This window comes from Aphis gossypii, chromosome 1 (assembly GCF_020184175.1).
Source record: "Aphis gossypii isolate Hap1 chromosome 1, ASM2018417v2, whole genome shotgun sequence".
In the NCBI taxonomy this organism is placed as follows: Eukaryota; Metazoa; Arthropoda; class Insecta; order Hemiptera; family Aphididae; genus Aphis; species Aphis gossypii.
The window spans coordinates 34,690,950-34,704,213 of NC_065530.1; the positions used below are offsets into that span (position 1 = coordinate 34,690,950).

The window sequence follows — 13,264 nt, forward strand, 5'->3', positions numbered from 1 at the left end:
AAATTTGTGTAAATTTTTTTTTAATTGATTTGAATTTATATCAGCACACAACTTGTGTATGAAAAAATTTGTCGGGATGAAACATTCACTTTTCACACCTATAGAGTATATAAAATTAATTTCCATGGCTAGAATATAGGTGTATGCAAACATTGCAGCAAATTGGACGCAGAATACGTATTTGAATAGCTGATAATAAAATGTGTTCTTCAAAAATAAGTGCTCATAACATGGCCTCAAAAATATTTATTATTACCATTACTGTAATAACGTACCTCCTACTGTTTCTTATTAGTAAATATTGCGTATTTAAGTTATATATTTTGTATACTGAAAAGGATATAATTTTATGGATACGGCAATGTCAAAAAAAAATTGTTCTAAAGTGGAAGGTATTACTGTATTAGAGTTGATAAAAAGTTGACGTCGAGGATTTATGTGACAATCACGACTAAATTACAAAGATCCATTTGAAACAATTTAAAAAAAAAGTAACGACATTTTGAGAATAACGGAACCATTAATCCTTATAAACTCTTTATAGGCATTTGTATTCTCTTATTTGTAATAATATTATATATTGTGTACAGTTTTAAAAACAATATTATCTTCTCCACGTGTATTATATTTATTATTTTCGACATTTTTCCCGTTAAAATTATAATTTTAGATGGCTGGGAGATGACAGACTATAGCCTAGGGCACTATAAACAATAAGTATGCTAAGCCACCATTTTGCGACTCATTTATCACATATTATAATATTATGGAACTACGAAGTTGCCGCGTATATTTTATCATTGATAAACGAGTCGCAAAATGGCGGCTTAGCATACTCATGTATTTAGTGCCTTAACTAGCCGAGTGATGGCCGGCGGGTTTGAAACGCATACCCGAGCGGGAAAATATCGATAACAAACCAGACCCTATCATCAAAAAAAAAAAAAAAAAAAAAATGCCACTGAACTAAATAGGTACATTTTAGTATTTAGTTCAGTGCTCCCAGCCCGCTTATATGCAGGCGCATACACTGCGTACCCCGCGCACACGCCTAACTGGGTGTCGCACCCTAGAACAATTTTAGATTAATCTAAAAACCTCGAGTCTCTCACTGTTGCGATTTAAGATAGTACTATCTTAAATCGTGGTAGCGGTGGGTATACTATAATAAGAGAACGATGTTTAGCCATGGTTAAACCGACGACTCAAGCGTTTCCCGCCTTTTACAATATAATATATAAGCACCACAACAACGAGATACAGACTTTTCGGAGACTTGAAGAGCAATAAGTTGTAGTGGGCGCTCCTCCTCTCCAGCCGAGAAAAACGGGATGGGGAGGCGACCGGCCGGGTCGCGCGGATTTTCCGTGTCGCAGTCCGCAGACTCGTGGCCCGATTGCCCCGGTACCCGACTCCCGGGAGAGAGAGACAGTGTGAGAAAGAGAGATGAGAGAGAGTGAGAGTCGCCGACGAGCACATCATAAAGACGACGCGCCGCCGAAACGGTACGGCGAACGGCGGCGCACCGACAACAAAACGGTTGGGCACGGTCGTGACGGCTGGCGGGCAGGATTTACAAATTGGTGGGGAGAAAAGGGGGGGTGTTAATGCCGCCGCGGCAGCAGCTGCAACCGCACCACCCGACCGCCGCCGACACGGTCCCCGATTTTTACACACACACACGCACACGAGCGGCGCACACACAACAACAAACAATCGCCGCTCTCTTTTCTTTCTTTATTTTATTTTTTTTTTTTTCTTCCGTTTCTCTCGGACCCGACGACCGTCTCGCTCGCTCCCCCGGATCCCCCACCCCCGGTTATCGTACTCTCTCTGTTTCGGTCCGATTGGCGTCGCGCGCGCACGCGTGGCGCGTCCCGTTCCGTCTCACTCGCTCCCCTTCGCCGCCCCCCGACCGTTTGCGCGGAACGGTCCGCCGCCGTCTCGTAGTTCTCTCGCTCACTCTCTTTCGTGTTTACTCTCGTGACGTCGTCCGTCTCTCTCCCTCTCGAGATTTATTCTTTCTTTCTTTATTTTTTTTTTTTTATTTCTACTTTTAATGGCGTCCGCCGCTACTATCATCATCGCCGCCGTTTGACCCGATCTTCTCCCCCGTCGCGTTGTGTTTACAGTGTTTTGTGCAGCACGCCACCCGAGTTTTCGCGCCACCGCCGCACTTTTCGTTCGCCCTCCGTCTGTCTCCTCGTTCGCGACGACCACCGCCGCTAAGGAAAGAGCCTCGTACGTCGTTCCCACCAGCCAGCCGCTTACGCGCTCTACGCACTACCCGCTCACGGACGACGTTGTTTTGCCATACGTGTCGGCGTCATGTCCGCCAAACGGCAGTCCAAAGGCAAAGCGAACGGCACGTCGCGCAAAAAGTCCAAGATTGTCGAAGACGACCCGCCCGTGCTGAGCGAAGAGGACGACGATGATGACCGGAGGTCCGACGACGACGACGTGGACGAGCTGGCCGAAGACAACGCTTCTCTGGTAAGTCGTCGAGTGTTCCATGCGTACCGCCATCGTGGTAGATGCTGTTAAATGCGTTTTCCGCAGCTGTGCAGCTCCACCGTCTGACGTGCCGCTCTCACTCGTCTGTAGATTGTGCTAACCATGCCCGGTTGGGGTGCAAACGACCTTTTCTCTGTTACACCCGTGTTGCTGTGTACGCAAGGTATTGATTGTACGTTTAAAATTGATTTTTCATCATGTACAACTTACAGTGTAAAGCATTCATTCATTCGTTTTTGGTTATACATTGACCGTCAGTACACTGCTGTCAGTTGACTACGGTTATGTATTCGGTACATTAATACCTATGTGAAATACAACATTTCCTATTAAAATTTAACTCAAAACTAAATGTTCATTAGTTAATATTAACGTCAGGTTTAATTCCTTAAAATTGGTTACCTAATCAAATTGCTTGCTATATTATAATTCATTTAATATCAATGAGAGTACAATATTGCGTATATTAAGACGTATAGTCATAGATATTTATTGTAAATGACTATATTAACAAGTGGGCTCAAACTGTGTCTACTAGAAAAGATAACTATGCTATACATTAAAAACTATAATTTTCTAAATTGTATTAAAATTTCATTTTATAGAGAGTAAAAGGTCCAGATCACATTGGCATTGTGTTGTTAACTGGTGGAACTAATTGGGATTTAAATGGCCGCAAGTCTATGCCGAAAGGATGCAAGTCTGTTGGTCGAAATTTATATGAACCACACTTATTTGGACCACTAAAAGATAACCGTATTCGCTTGGTAGTGAGTAGCTGCAATTCTTCACACACTATCTTCATAACTGAAGAAGGCAAAGCTTTGTCTTTAGGTTAGTAGTCAATTTTTATTCAATTTATTCGATGATAGCTCATTATTTAAATTTTAAATTTAAACTTAAAGGACGAAATGAAAAGGGTCAACTGGGAGTTAAAGATTTACTCAGACGTGACATTCCAACTCCAATCGAAGGTTTGCCTGATCATGCTATTGTTAATGCTGCTACTGGCCGTGGACATACATTACTTCTTACTGGTATGTTTATAAATATTCTCATCTTTTTTTAAATACTTAATAAGTAAAATTTTGCACTTGTGTAAAAGTACTATTTATTGTACATAAATGCAATATTACAAAATATTCTAGTTTACATTTTAGCCAAAAATATAATTTCTTATTTGGTTAATTTGTTCTCTAGAGATTTTATTGTGTTTGAAGATTTAATTATATGTTTAAGATCGTGGTGCAGTATACAGTTGCGGTGATAATAAGAATAGTCAGTGTGGCGTGAAGAGCAAAGACCCCTTTGTTACAACAGCAATGAGGGTCAGTAATATATTACTTTTGTAATTATTATAGTATAGCCATATATGGTTATGAATGATAAGTTGAATATTCTCATTTTGAAGTACAATATTTACAATTTTAACTTAAATTACTTAAAAAATATAATATACTATACTATTATAGGTACTGAAAATCTTTAAATCTACATTTTAATTAGCCATCAATTTTAATATAATAATATATATATTATAGTTATAAATATAAATATAACTTACTTTACTATGAAACGATAACTCTTTTTATTAAGCATAACAACTAAACAACTTGAGTGGTTGTTAATAAGTCTTCTATACTTTGAAGTTGTCAATTAATTAAAATAATCAAATGTCCACTAACAGTATTTTTAGTTTTAATACCTGATAAAAACAATAATAATCATTGTATTAAATACTATTAATAAGAATTTCAAAACATTTTTATTTTAGTATAATAATACCTCTAAAAGCTTTATTTTTAATAACATATCCAATAAAGCATGTGATACGTACACTCCATTCAATAAGCGAAAACCAGGTATTCCTTATCTACTATGTAACAGCACCTATGCTGGGTATGATTACTACCTATAGTAAGAATGAAGAAAATAGTACATTGAACTGGTATCTTCTCTTTTTTAATGGAGTTTATCATGATAAAATCAAAATCTGCATTTTAAATATAATATATATAGTTTAATATTATACAACAACAGGTAGTTCTTAGATCAATGAAAAAGATTTAAGTATGAAGGTTTATTGTAATGATTGTATTATTAATTGTAAAAACAAATGTTATGTATAGTATATTAAAATAAATTTGAATGCATGGTCTATGTTTACATTATTAATATAATTTTATGTAAACTGCGCATAAGAAGATACCGCACCCCCATATGATGTGTTGTCTTTGTTTTACATACAGTATGGCAAATTTATGTTAAGCAGTTCTGATTTAGTGTAATAATCATTATTAGAGTTAATTGATCTATTATAAATTTAAAAGTAAAAACATTTTCAGTGTTTTCACATAGTATTTTTTTGATATTTAAATTTATTTGTAAGTGAGTTATAAGAAATTTTTATTGTAATATTTCTCATATTCCCATATAACCTAAAAATTAAAATATCTTCTTTTAGTATTTAAAACACTGATAATATTATGAACAATAATAAATCAATTTATTCTATCAACAATTAAATATTATTAATAAAATTAAAACTACTGAACACAAATTGTGTATGTCATAGATTTGCAAAAGAGAGACAACACATTTGAGAGCGGGATCCTCTTAAAGCTAGTTTTTTTTAACCTTATTGTGTTGGAAATATTTAATTAAAAAAATTAATTTTTTACAGGTTAAATATAATGGACCACCAATTGTTAAAGTTGGTTGTGGTGCTGAGTTCAGCATTTTACTTGACTGTAAAGGTACTTTATATTCATTTGGTTTGCCTGAGTATGGGCAATTGGGACATAACACTAATGGAGAATATATTGAGAGAGCTGGTGCTATTAACTTTGCTACAGTCAAATTACCCAAGCCCATAATGACTTTTGTAGAGAAAACAAAGAATAAAGTAGAAATTTTGCCTAAGCCAGAAATCAGAGATTTTGCATGTGGCACAAATCACACTGTAAGATAAACAAAATAAAATCCCTCGTTTATTTGTCATAATTTGAATTTGTTGTTTTTAGGTAGCTATTGATGACCATAAAAAAGCTTATTCTTGGGGATTTGGAGGTTATGGACGGCTTGGACATTCTGAACCAAAAGATGAATTACAACCAAGACTTATCAAATACTTTGATGTTCAAAGGAGTGGTGTGAAACATGTTGCCTGTGGACCTGCATTCAGTATTGCAATCAATGAATTTGGTAGGGCTAAAATTCTTAGATATATGACTATGTTACTACTAATATTGTTTATATTACTAATTGTAATAAATATTTTGATTCATAATTATTTATTAATAATAAATGTTTGTTGTAACAGGCGCTGTTTATTTATTTGGACAAATGAGTAGTCGAGGAGAAGCTAATATGTATCCAAAACCAGTACAAGATCTTCATGGTTGGAATTTACGCAGTATTGGTACATGCTCTATTGGGTTAGTTGCAGCAGCTGATGACTCTTGCATTGTCTGGGGTTCTGGAACTAGCTCTGGCGAATTGGTAATACATTTTTTTTTTAAGAATTGTTAATAAATCACTACTTTTAACATACTTTAACCATTTAGGGTCTTGGAGAATTGAAAAAATCCAGTGCTAAACCATGTGAAATGAAGAAACTTGATGGCTTATATGTAGAACAAGTGGCTTGTGGATCTGCACACACATTTTTACTTGCTCGAGATCTGTCAGAAGACGACAAAGATATTATTGCTTCCATGCCGGAATATAAACCTGTTGTAGCTTAAACTACAGTGAACAGATAAAACGACAAACAATAATATATAAATATATATATTTTTTTTTAATTTGTATCTTAAGAACCAAGTGGTATTTAATATTTTTTTTTACTATATTATTATAATTTAATTTTTTTTTCTACAATATTCGTTCCATTAGACTTAAGCTTTAATGTAAATGAGCGGAACAACGTCAATCAGAACTATGTTCCTGCTAGGTACAAGATTAACTGGTCTGTTCTCAATATTTTTTTCCTATTATTATCATTTATTTGTCAATTGACAGATGTTATACTAGTAAATGAATAATAATAATATTAAATAACTTGAGTTTTTTTTACAATTGTGGTTTTTATTTTATTTTTCTTTATACATAGTCCTCTCTCTCTCTCTCTCTTAACAGATTAAGCGCCAAGCCATAAAATTCAGTTTTGAATAAAGCGCCACATAGGGTTCATTGATCCTTCGATGTGATTTGTAAATAGCGCCACAGAGTTTTGAAGTCCGTCATGCAACTTGCTTTTGTCGCCACATATGGTCTCTAAAACTGTTTTACATGTTTTCTGGAATTCAAATAGAGCGTGACCTATTGGACAATTTGTAAAATTGGTTCATCAATCAATAGTTAATATGAGATGAAAATTGATGATTTTTTTTCTTCTCGTCGAAATGTTGTTTTACATTTTAGACAAATCTACTGAATATCAAGAATTATTTTGACAAGTAATATGAAAGATCAAAGACCTAACTCTATGTGGCACCTAACTTAAAAACTTCAATAACAGTTTTTTTTTTTTTATATTTAAAGATTTGTAATGTTTGTGATCAAAGAAAATTATAGTATTTCAAATAAATTTTTGTTTTTTAAATATACATATAAAACTTTCCAGTTGCTTTAACGTGGTAAGTTACTAACAACAAATATTTTAAGCAAGAAACTATTTTTTGTATCTAATAGTTTTAAAAATGTAAATTAACTTATTTTATGACTATTGAAAAGTGAAAAAACATGGCATTATCAGAGAACAGGAATAAAGTATACATTATTATCAGATTATGATATTTTTTTTTCCATGTGAAATAATCCAGTCTTATTGTTGATCAGAATTGAATCGAGTCGAAATGCAATGTGGGAGCTGTTGTATCCTTGTTGTATATCTTCAATCACTAACCAATTAATAGCTACCCAACTAGTAATTTTCTAAATATAATTCTATTTTTTACAAAGCATAAAAATGAGGGTGTTTAAAGGATACAAATTGATCGCCAAATGTACTCTGTGTCAGTATATAAACTTATATGTTTTAATTTGACTGAATAATTTACAAAAAAGTGAATTAACTGCTTTGCTGACAGTAGGAGTGGAATGACCATGTACAATGTAAATCGATCACTTTAACTGATGTATTAAATTTGAATTCAATGATTAATCATTACATAAGAAAAGCGATACTGAGCGGAAATGGTTAACCTACTATCATATTATAGGTACATAATATTTTATTATAAAAAATAATAATAATTATAGTTTATAGTAATAACTAGGGTTAGGATTTTAATGACCTTAAAATAACCTAAAAAAAATAAACAATATTTTTAAACACTAATATAATATATTTGAAAATTACTTATTAGGTTTACCTATCTGAATTTAAATACTGTTGTTGATCTTTTGAACTAATGATATGAAATGGTCTGAAATCTATACAATAAAAAAATAAATGTAAGATTAAAAAAAAAATTTCTACATTCTAAAGATTGTTATATAAAAGTGATTTATAAACGAACGGTATTTTATATTTTTTAAAAATGAATATAATATATATATATTACAAATATGTATTTTGGCTTAATGACAAATCAACATTTTCAACAAATCTATTTTAACCTTTAGATAATTAGGTATAATGAAATTAAATAAAAATAAAAATTTTAAAGATGTATAACATATTTTGATTTAAAACGACATTATTTTATGATACTATCTGTATGAAAAAATACAATAACTACCTAATAATTAATGTATAAAAATATAAAATTTAATTTTCAGGACTTATCGACGGCATGAGTGTAAAGGAAGTTAATTACCTTTACTTTAGCTTGAAAAGGATTTTATTTTTTTTTTTTTTTACCCAATTATATGTTTAGGAAATTGTGTGGCCAATTACAAATAAAAAATAAAAACACATAATATTGTAAAATTCGCAAATACCGAAGACGTCCGCGGATAGAACGGTTTCGCAGGCGCCGTCGAACGATCGATGACCTAACCACCTAGCCCTTTGGGGCTGCTCGTTCGCTTTGGTCGCGCGAAGCGACGGACGACGTCGTGGTTATATTGTAGCTGTATCGGCGCTGCAGTGGCGACCATGGCGATCCATTACAACGGCAGTGAAGACTTGGGCACGGGACGATGAGAGCTATAGGCCGGTGTCACGCTTGCGGAATTTTCGCAATATCGAAATTCATATATTTAAATACTATTGGACACATTACAGCGGAATTTTCGCCCGGAAAAAATAAAATCGCTACACGTCGCGATTATTCCGCGAGTGTGACACCGGCCATAGGAACACGGATGTCAACGCCGCCAGATCTGCGGAAAAGCGACATTTCCTATTCGACGGCAACCAGTCACAGACACGGCAGGGCGCCACATCTGCGGAGAGAGTTTCGCGGTAGTAGAAACTTCGCGGGTTGCCGTCGATTCCGCAGCATCTTTGTTCATCCCAACAAAGACCCGACCGTGCGTTTCGGTCTCAACTGTCTGTCGTCAGAAATTCGTCGTCGTCGTCAGTAGGATATAAATAGCGGTTCTGCTGCCCCCGAGCGCACCTCCCTGGCTCATCCTTGGCTCGTCCTTCTACCCCGTCACCGTATGGCTCGTCCTACCCCCCACGCACATCTCCACCCTCACCTCCACTCATCATTACACCTATTGTCATATGCATAATTGTACATAGCATATTATTGTACTTCTCCCGTATAGCTCGTTCTCCCCCAACACCGTATGGCTCGTCCTTCCCCTCACTCACATCTCCACCCTCACCTCTACCCATCACTACACCTATTGTCATATATATTATAATTGTACATATCATATTATTGTACACAGCATATTATTGTACACTCCATATTATTGTACATATCATATTATTGTACACATATATGACAACGATTTTTACGTGTAATCTGTATATATATTCGAGACATGTGCACAAGAGTTTATTACTAGTGTTATAACCCTATGTCGGTAACCTCCAAACTAATAAAATTAAAAATTGTTATTTTTTCGTATTGTTGGGTGTATAAAGCAATATTTTTTGCAAAATACCAAACAATTTTTCGATTTGCATAAGATGAAAATACCTCATTACGTACGAAATACAACGAGATTCACGAGCGCTTTTTTTACCTGGCTGGCATATATGTAGGAAGTGTTTGCGGTAGAATCTCGTTTACCATTTAACCATAGTAGTATAAATTTAAATACACAAATCTACGAGGTCCAACGTACCTATGCGTTGACATGTTATCCAAGGAATCGAGAGGGATTGGTCACTGTACGAACTACGGCTTGTATGTACGCATACGCTTACCTACCGATTTGGTACCTGTAACAGTCATGCATAATTCATTATGATAATATTGGTATTGTTTTGGGTCTATATAATAATTAATAACTCTATCAACATAAATATGTAATGAATTATTGTCATTATACACTGTGGTAATGACATATGTATCAGTATTGCATATACTAAACGCCGTGTTACATTCAAAATGATTAAGTGATAAAAATAAAACTTATTAAATTCTTGATTTTTTAACTTTTTCCCAGTGGCCATTGGCCAGTAGTAAAAATGTTCAACAAAAAGAGAGTTCAACTATAATGCTAATAATAGAAAAGGAAGAATTCACTCACTGATGAAACTTCCATTATTATTTTATAAATAAAACTTTTGACTTACGTAAAAATACCTAATTTAATTTCTGAGTTACCGGAGAAACCAATATTGTTTGTTGCAACATTTGTTTGAAATTTCATTTTGTATTATTGCATGACAGTCTTAAATTGTTAAATTTTAAAAGTTAAATTGATACTCAAGAGTGTATTAAATGTTGAACACAAAATATATTCTTATTTACTTTTTTTTATGTGCGCTACAAGAACGATTAGATGGTTTTCCCAAATCAAGACGTATGTACATATATACCTATATTACACAATAACTGACCATAATTAGAGTTCGCAGGTAACATGCATTGATACTAAGAGGGTATTAAGATTATTAACGCATAACTTGTTTTGTGTTTTTGACCCACTCACACACAGCAAATTTGCGTTCAACAGAGTGCAGAATTAACCTTGAGTTGTAAGCTTAATTACATTGAATCGATGTATTATGAAACTTAAAGTTGAAAATATTCAAGTTAAGGCAAGATAACATGAGTATTTTTTAACTGTAAAATTTTACATTTATTCATAATTCGCAAAAAAATTTAAGTACCTATTATAAAAAAATCCAACTTAAAAACACGTAAAATAAATATTCTTAGCTTTAAATTTAATATTAATAGATCACTTTAATACTAAACCCAACCCTGATGAACCAAAATTTGTCGTGTTGTGATTGAGACATAGAGAGCGAGAGTAACACAATAAATGTATTGTGCTAACATCATCTTTATTAAGTTATTTTTAAACTTGAAATACCAATAACGTGATATTGTTATCATGATAAACATTGTGATTTAAAATAAAGTGGCGATGTTCGCTATTTTTAGTGTCACACGACCTGAACTCCACCATGTGGTTCACGGAGCAACCATCTGCACCTTCATCTAACGATCTGTGGACATCTCCCTCTACTGAATTGTACTCTTCATACGGACGTGACTGGATCTCGACCACTTCCTTACTTTTGTTACAGCTTACCAGAAACGTTCGTATTTCGTCGTCAAATGACCGAGATTTGATTCGATCGTACGACCAGCATCACCCGCCACCATCGTTCGATGTAAACATTAAGATTTTATCGTCTTCCAGTTACGACAATGACAGAAACAAAATTTCGTCGTCCGACCCGTTACTGTCGACGTTGTCCGACGACCAAACTATGATTCCATCGCTCGAACAGGAACTGTATCCGTCGTTTGAAAACAAAGGAAAGTGTTTGCATTCGTCTCGGTCGTCACTGACTACGAATAAAGACATGGAGACTTCTCGATTGTCCGATAACTATTTAAGACTTACATCACTGTCTTCCGACAAGAAATTGAAGGTTTCGACGACGCCATCGTATGCTATGCATCATTTTTCTAACTTTCGTCTCTCAAAACATCAAGACGCCCCGATGATATTGTTTGACAGTAAAGGCGAAATGCATACAAACTACTATCCCCCCGTCGGGTTCCGCAATAATAAAAACAATCATAAAACTGAAAAAACCGATAACGTCGATTGGAGCCGTCGGTATTGGCCCAAATGGTTGGTAGTCGACAAATAATAATTATATTGTGAATTCGTACTATATAGTAAGTTATTAAGTCTTTTTCGTCCTATTTACAGAGCGTTTCACATCTATTCGTGCAGTAGATGTTTTCTAAACAGTCTAAACTCTTTTTATTTTAATCGTACTAAAAATATACTATAATCGTACTATAATACTATAGGTACATGTAGACGGTCGACTCATGTAAAAATATTGTTTGTATAACAAGTATGATGCGGCTCAGCGAATGTTGCAGTATGCGCGTTAAATTCGAGTGGAATTAAATCAAAGATCTTGTGGAGTTCGAAAACGAATGTGGTATGTATTTTGACTGTATTTACACTTTTAGATGTACCTATCCTTGAATTTAATAAGTTGGAATGGTTAAATGGATATTTCCATACAGTCTGTATACAGTTAAAATACATACCACATTCGTTTTCAAACTCCACAAGATCTTCGATTTAATTCCACTCGAATTTAACGCGCATACTGCAACATTCGCTGAGCCGCATCATACTTGTTATACAAACAATATTTTTACATGAGTCGACCGTCTACATGTACCTATAGTATTATAGTACGATTATAGTATATTTTTATTGACTTTGTGTGCGCGTATGGACGTTAGACAATTTCTGAAAATCATAGTAGCCAATACCCGTATTCTGAATGGTTATAAATTAATTAAGAGTTAACGACTACGGAAATGAAATAATAATGTGAAATAAAAAAAAAGTATAATAGTAAAATAGTATAGGTATAAGTGTAAAGTATATATATAATATATGATAATAAGTAAACTTATGTTACTTCAAAACAAAATAGAATATTAGTCTACTCAGTCATTAGTTTTAAACTACACCTATAATATTGAATTACAAAAAAAATAAAAATAAATCGTTTGATGAGAAATTGTTAATTTATACGTGAATATAACCTATATCTTATTATTATGTTAAAATTTTAACTTCATATTATTTATTATCATTATTAAAATAGCTTTTTTTATTTATGATCTATTTATCAAATAATACAATAAGTAAATTTGATGAAAAGAAAAAAATGACATAAGAAAATCATGAGTATACAGAAATATCTTTATTGATATCACTCTATAAGCACATATTATGTAATAATAACAAAAATAAATTATCAAAAATCTGAGTAGGAAAAATGATTTTTCTTTTATTATTATTGTACAAAATAAAGTATAGATATAACAGTGAATAATTTTGGAATTTAAATTCGTAAATGGTAATGCAAAATTTGATGATAATAATAATGTCTAAAAACCTAAAAATATAAAAAAAAAATACTTAAAATTGCATGAAAGATCATAAAATTATAGGATGATTGTTGAAAAATTCAATTCTTTAATCAAAACTACCGCGTTGTCATTTAGTCAATTTTTATTTTAGAGCTATAGTAAATGGACCAAATTAACTCAAAAAAAAAATAAATCGATTATTCCGAATTTGTTATTCAAAACACCTGTTGCCATTTAAAGAAAAGTAA

At 33.5% G+C, this 13,264-nt stretch overlaps 2 protein-coding genes across 4 annotated transcripts; both read left to right on the forward strand.

Annotated features, from left to right (window-relative positions):
* The first annotated feature begins 1,967 nt into the window (after positions 1–1,967).
* LOC114124107 (protein RCC2 homolog) lies at positions 1,968–6,594 on the forward strand. 2 transcript variants are annotated; one of them, XM_027987295.2, is made up of 8 exons: positions 1,968–2,493; positions 3,120–3,348; positions 3,420–3,551; positions 3,754–3,842; positions 5,198–5,476; positions 5,538–5,718; positions 5,837–6,015; positions 6,081–6,594. In XM_027987295.2, the coding sequence occupies exons 1-8, from the start codon at positions 2,329–2,331 to the stop codon at positions 6,258–6,260; spliced, it is 1,434 nt and encodes a 477-aa protein (XP_027843096.2). In that variant the 5' UTR covers positions 1,968–2,328; the 3' UTR covers positions 6,261–6,594. The 2 variants fall into 2 exon arrangements, with proteins under 2 accessions (XP_027843096.2, XP_050053271.1); XM_050197314.1 differs by lacking the exon at positions 1,968–2,493 and adding an exon at positions 2,522–2,677.
* Positions 6,595–10,245: 3,651 nt separating this feature from the next.
* LOC114124117 (uncharacterized) lies at positions 10,246–11,785 on the forward strand. Of its 2 annotated transcripts, XM_050197318.1 has the most exons (3): positions 10,250–10,452; positions 11,040–11,238; positions 11,302–11,785. In XM_050197318.1, exons 1-3 carry the CDS (start codon positions 10,371–10,373, stop codon positions 11,759–11,761), a joined length of 741 nt encoding a protein of 246 aa, XP_050053275.1. In that variant the 5' UTR covers positions 10,250–10,370; the 3' UTR covers positions 11,762–11,785. The 2 variants fall into 2 exon arrangements, with proteins under 2 accessions (XP_050053276.1, XP_050053275.1); XM_050197319.1 differs by having other exon boundaries at positions 10,246–10,452; positions 11,186–11,785.
* Positions 11,786–13,264: the final 1,479 nt, after the last annotated feature.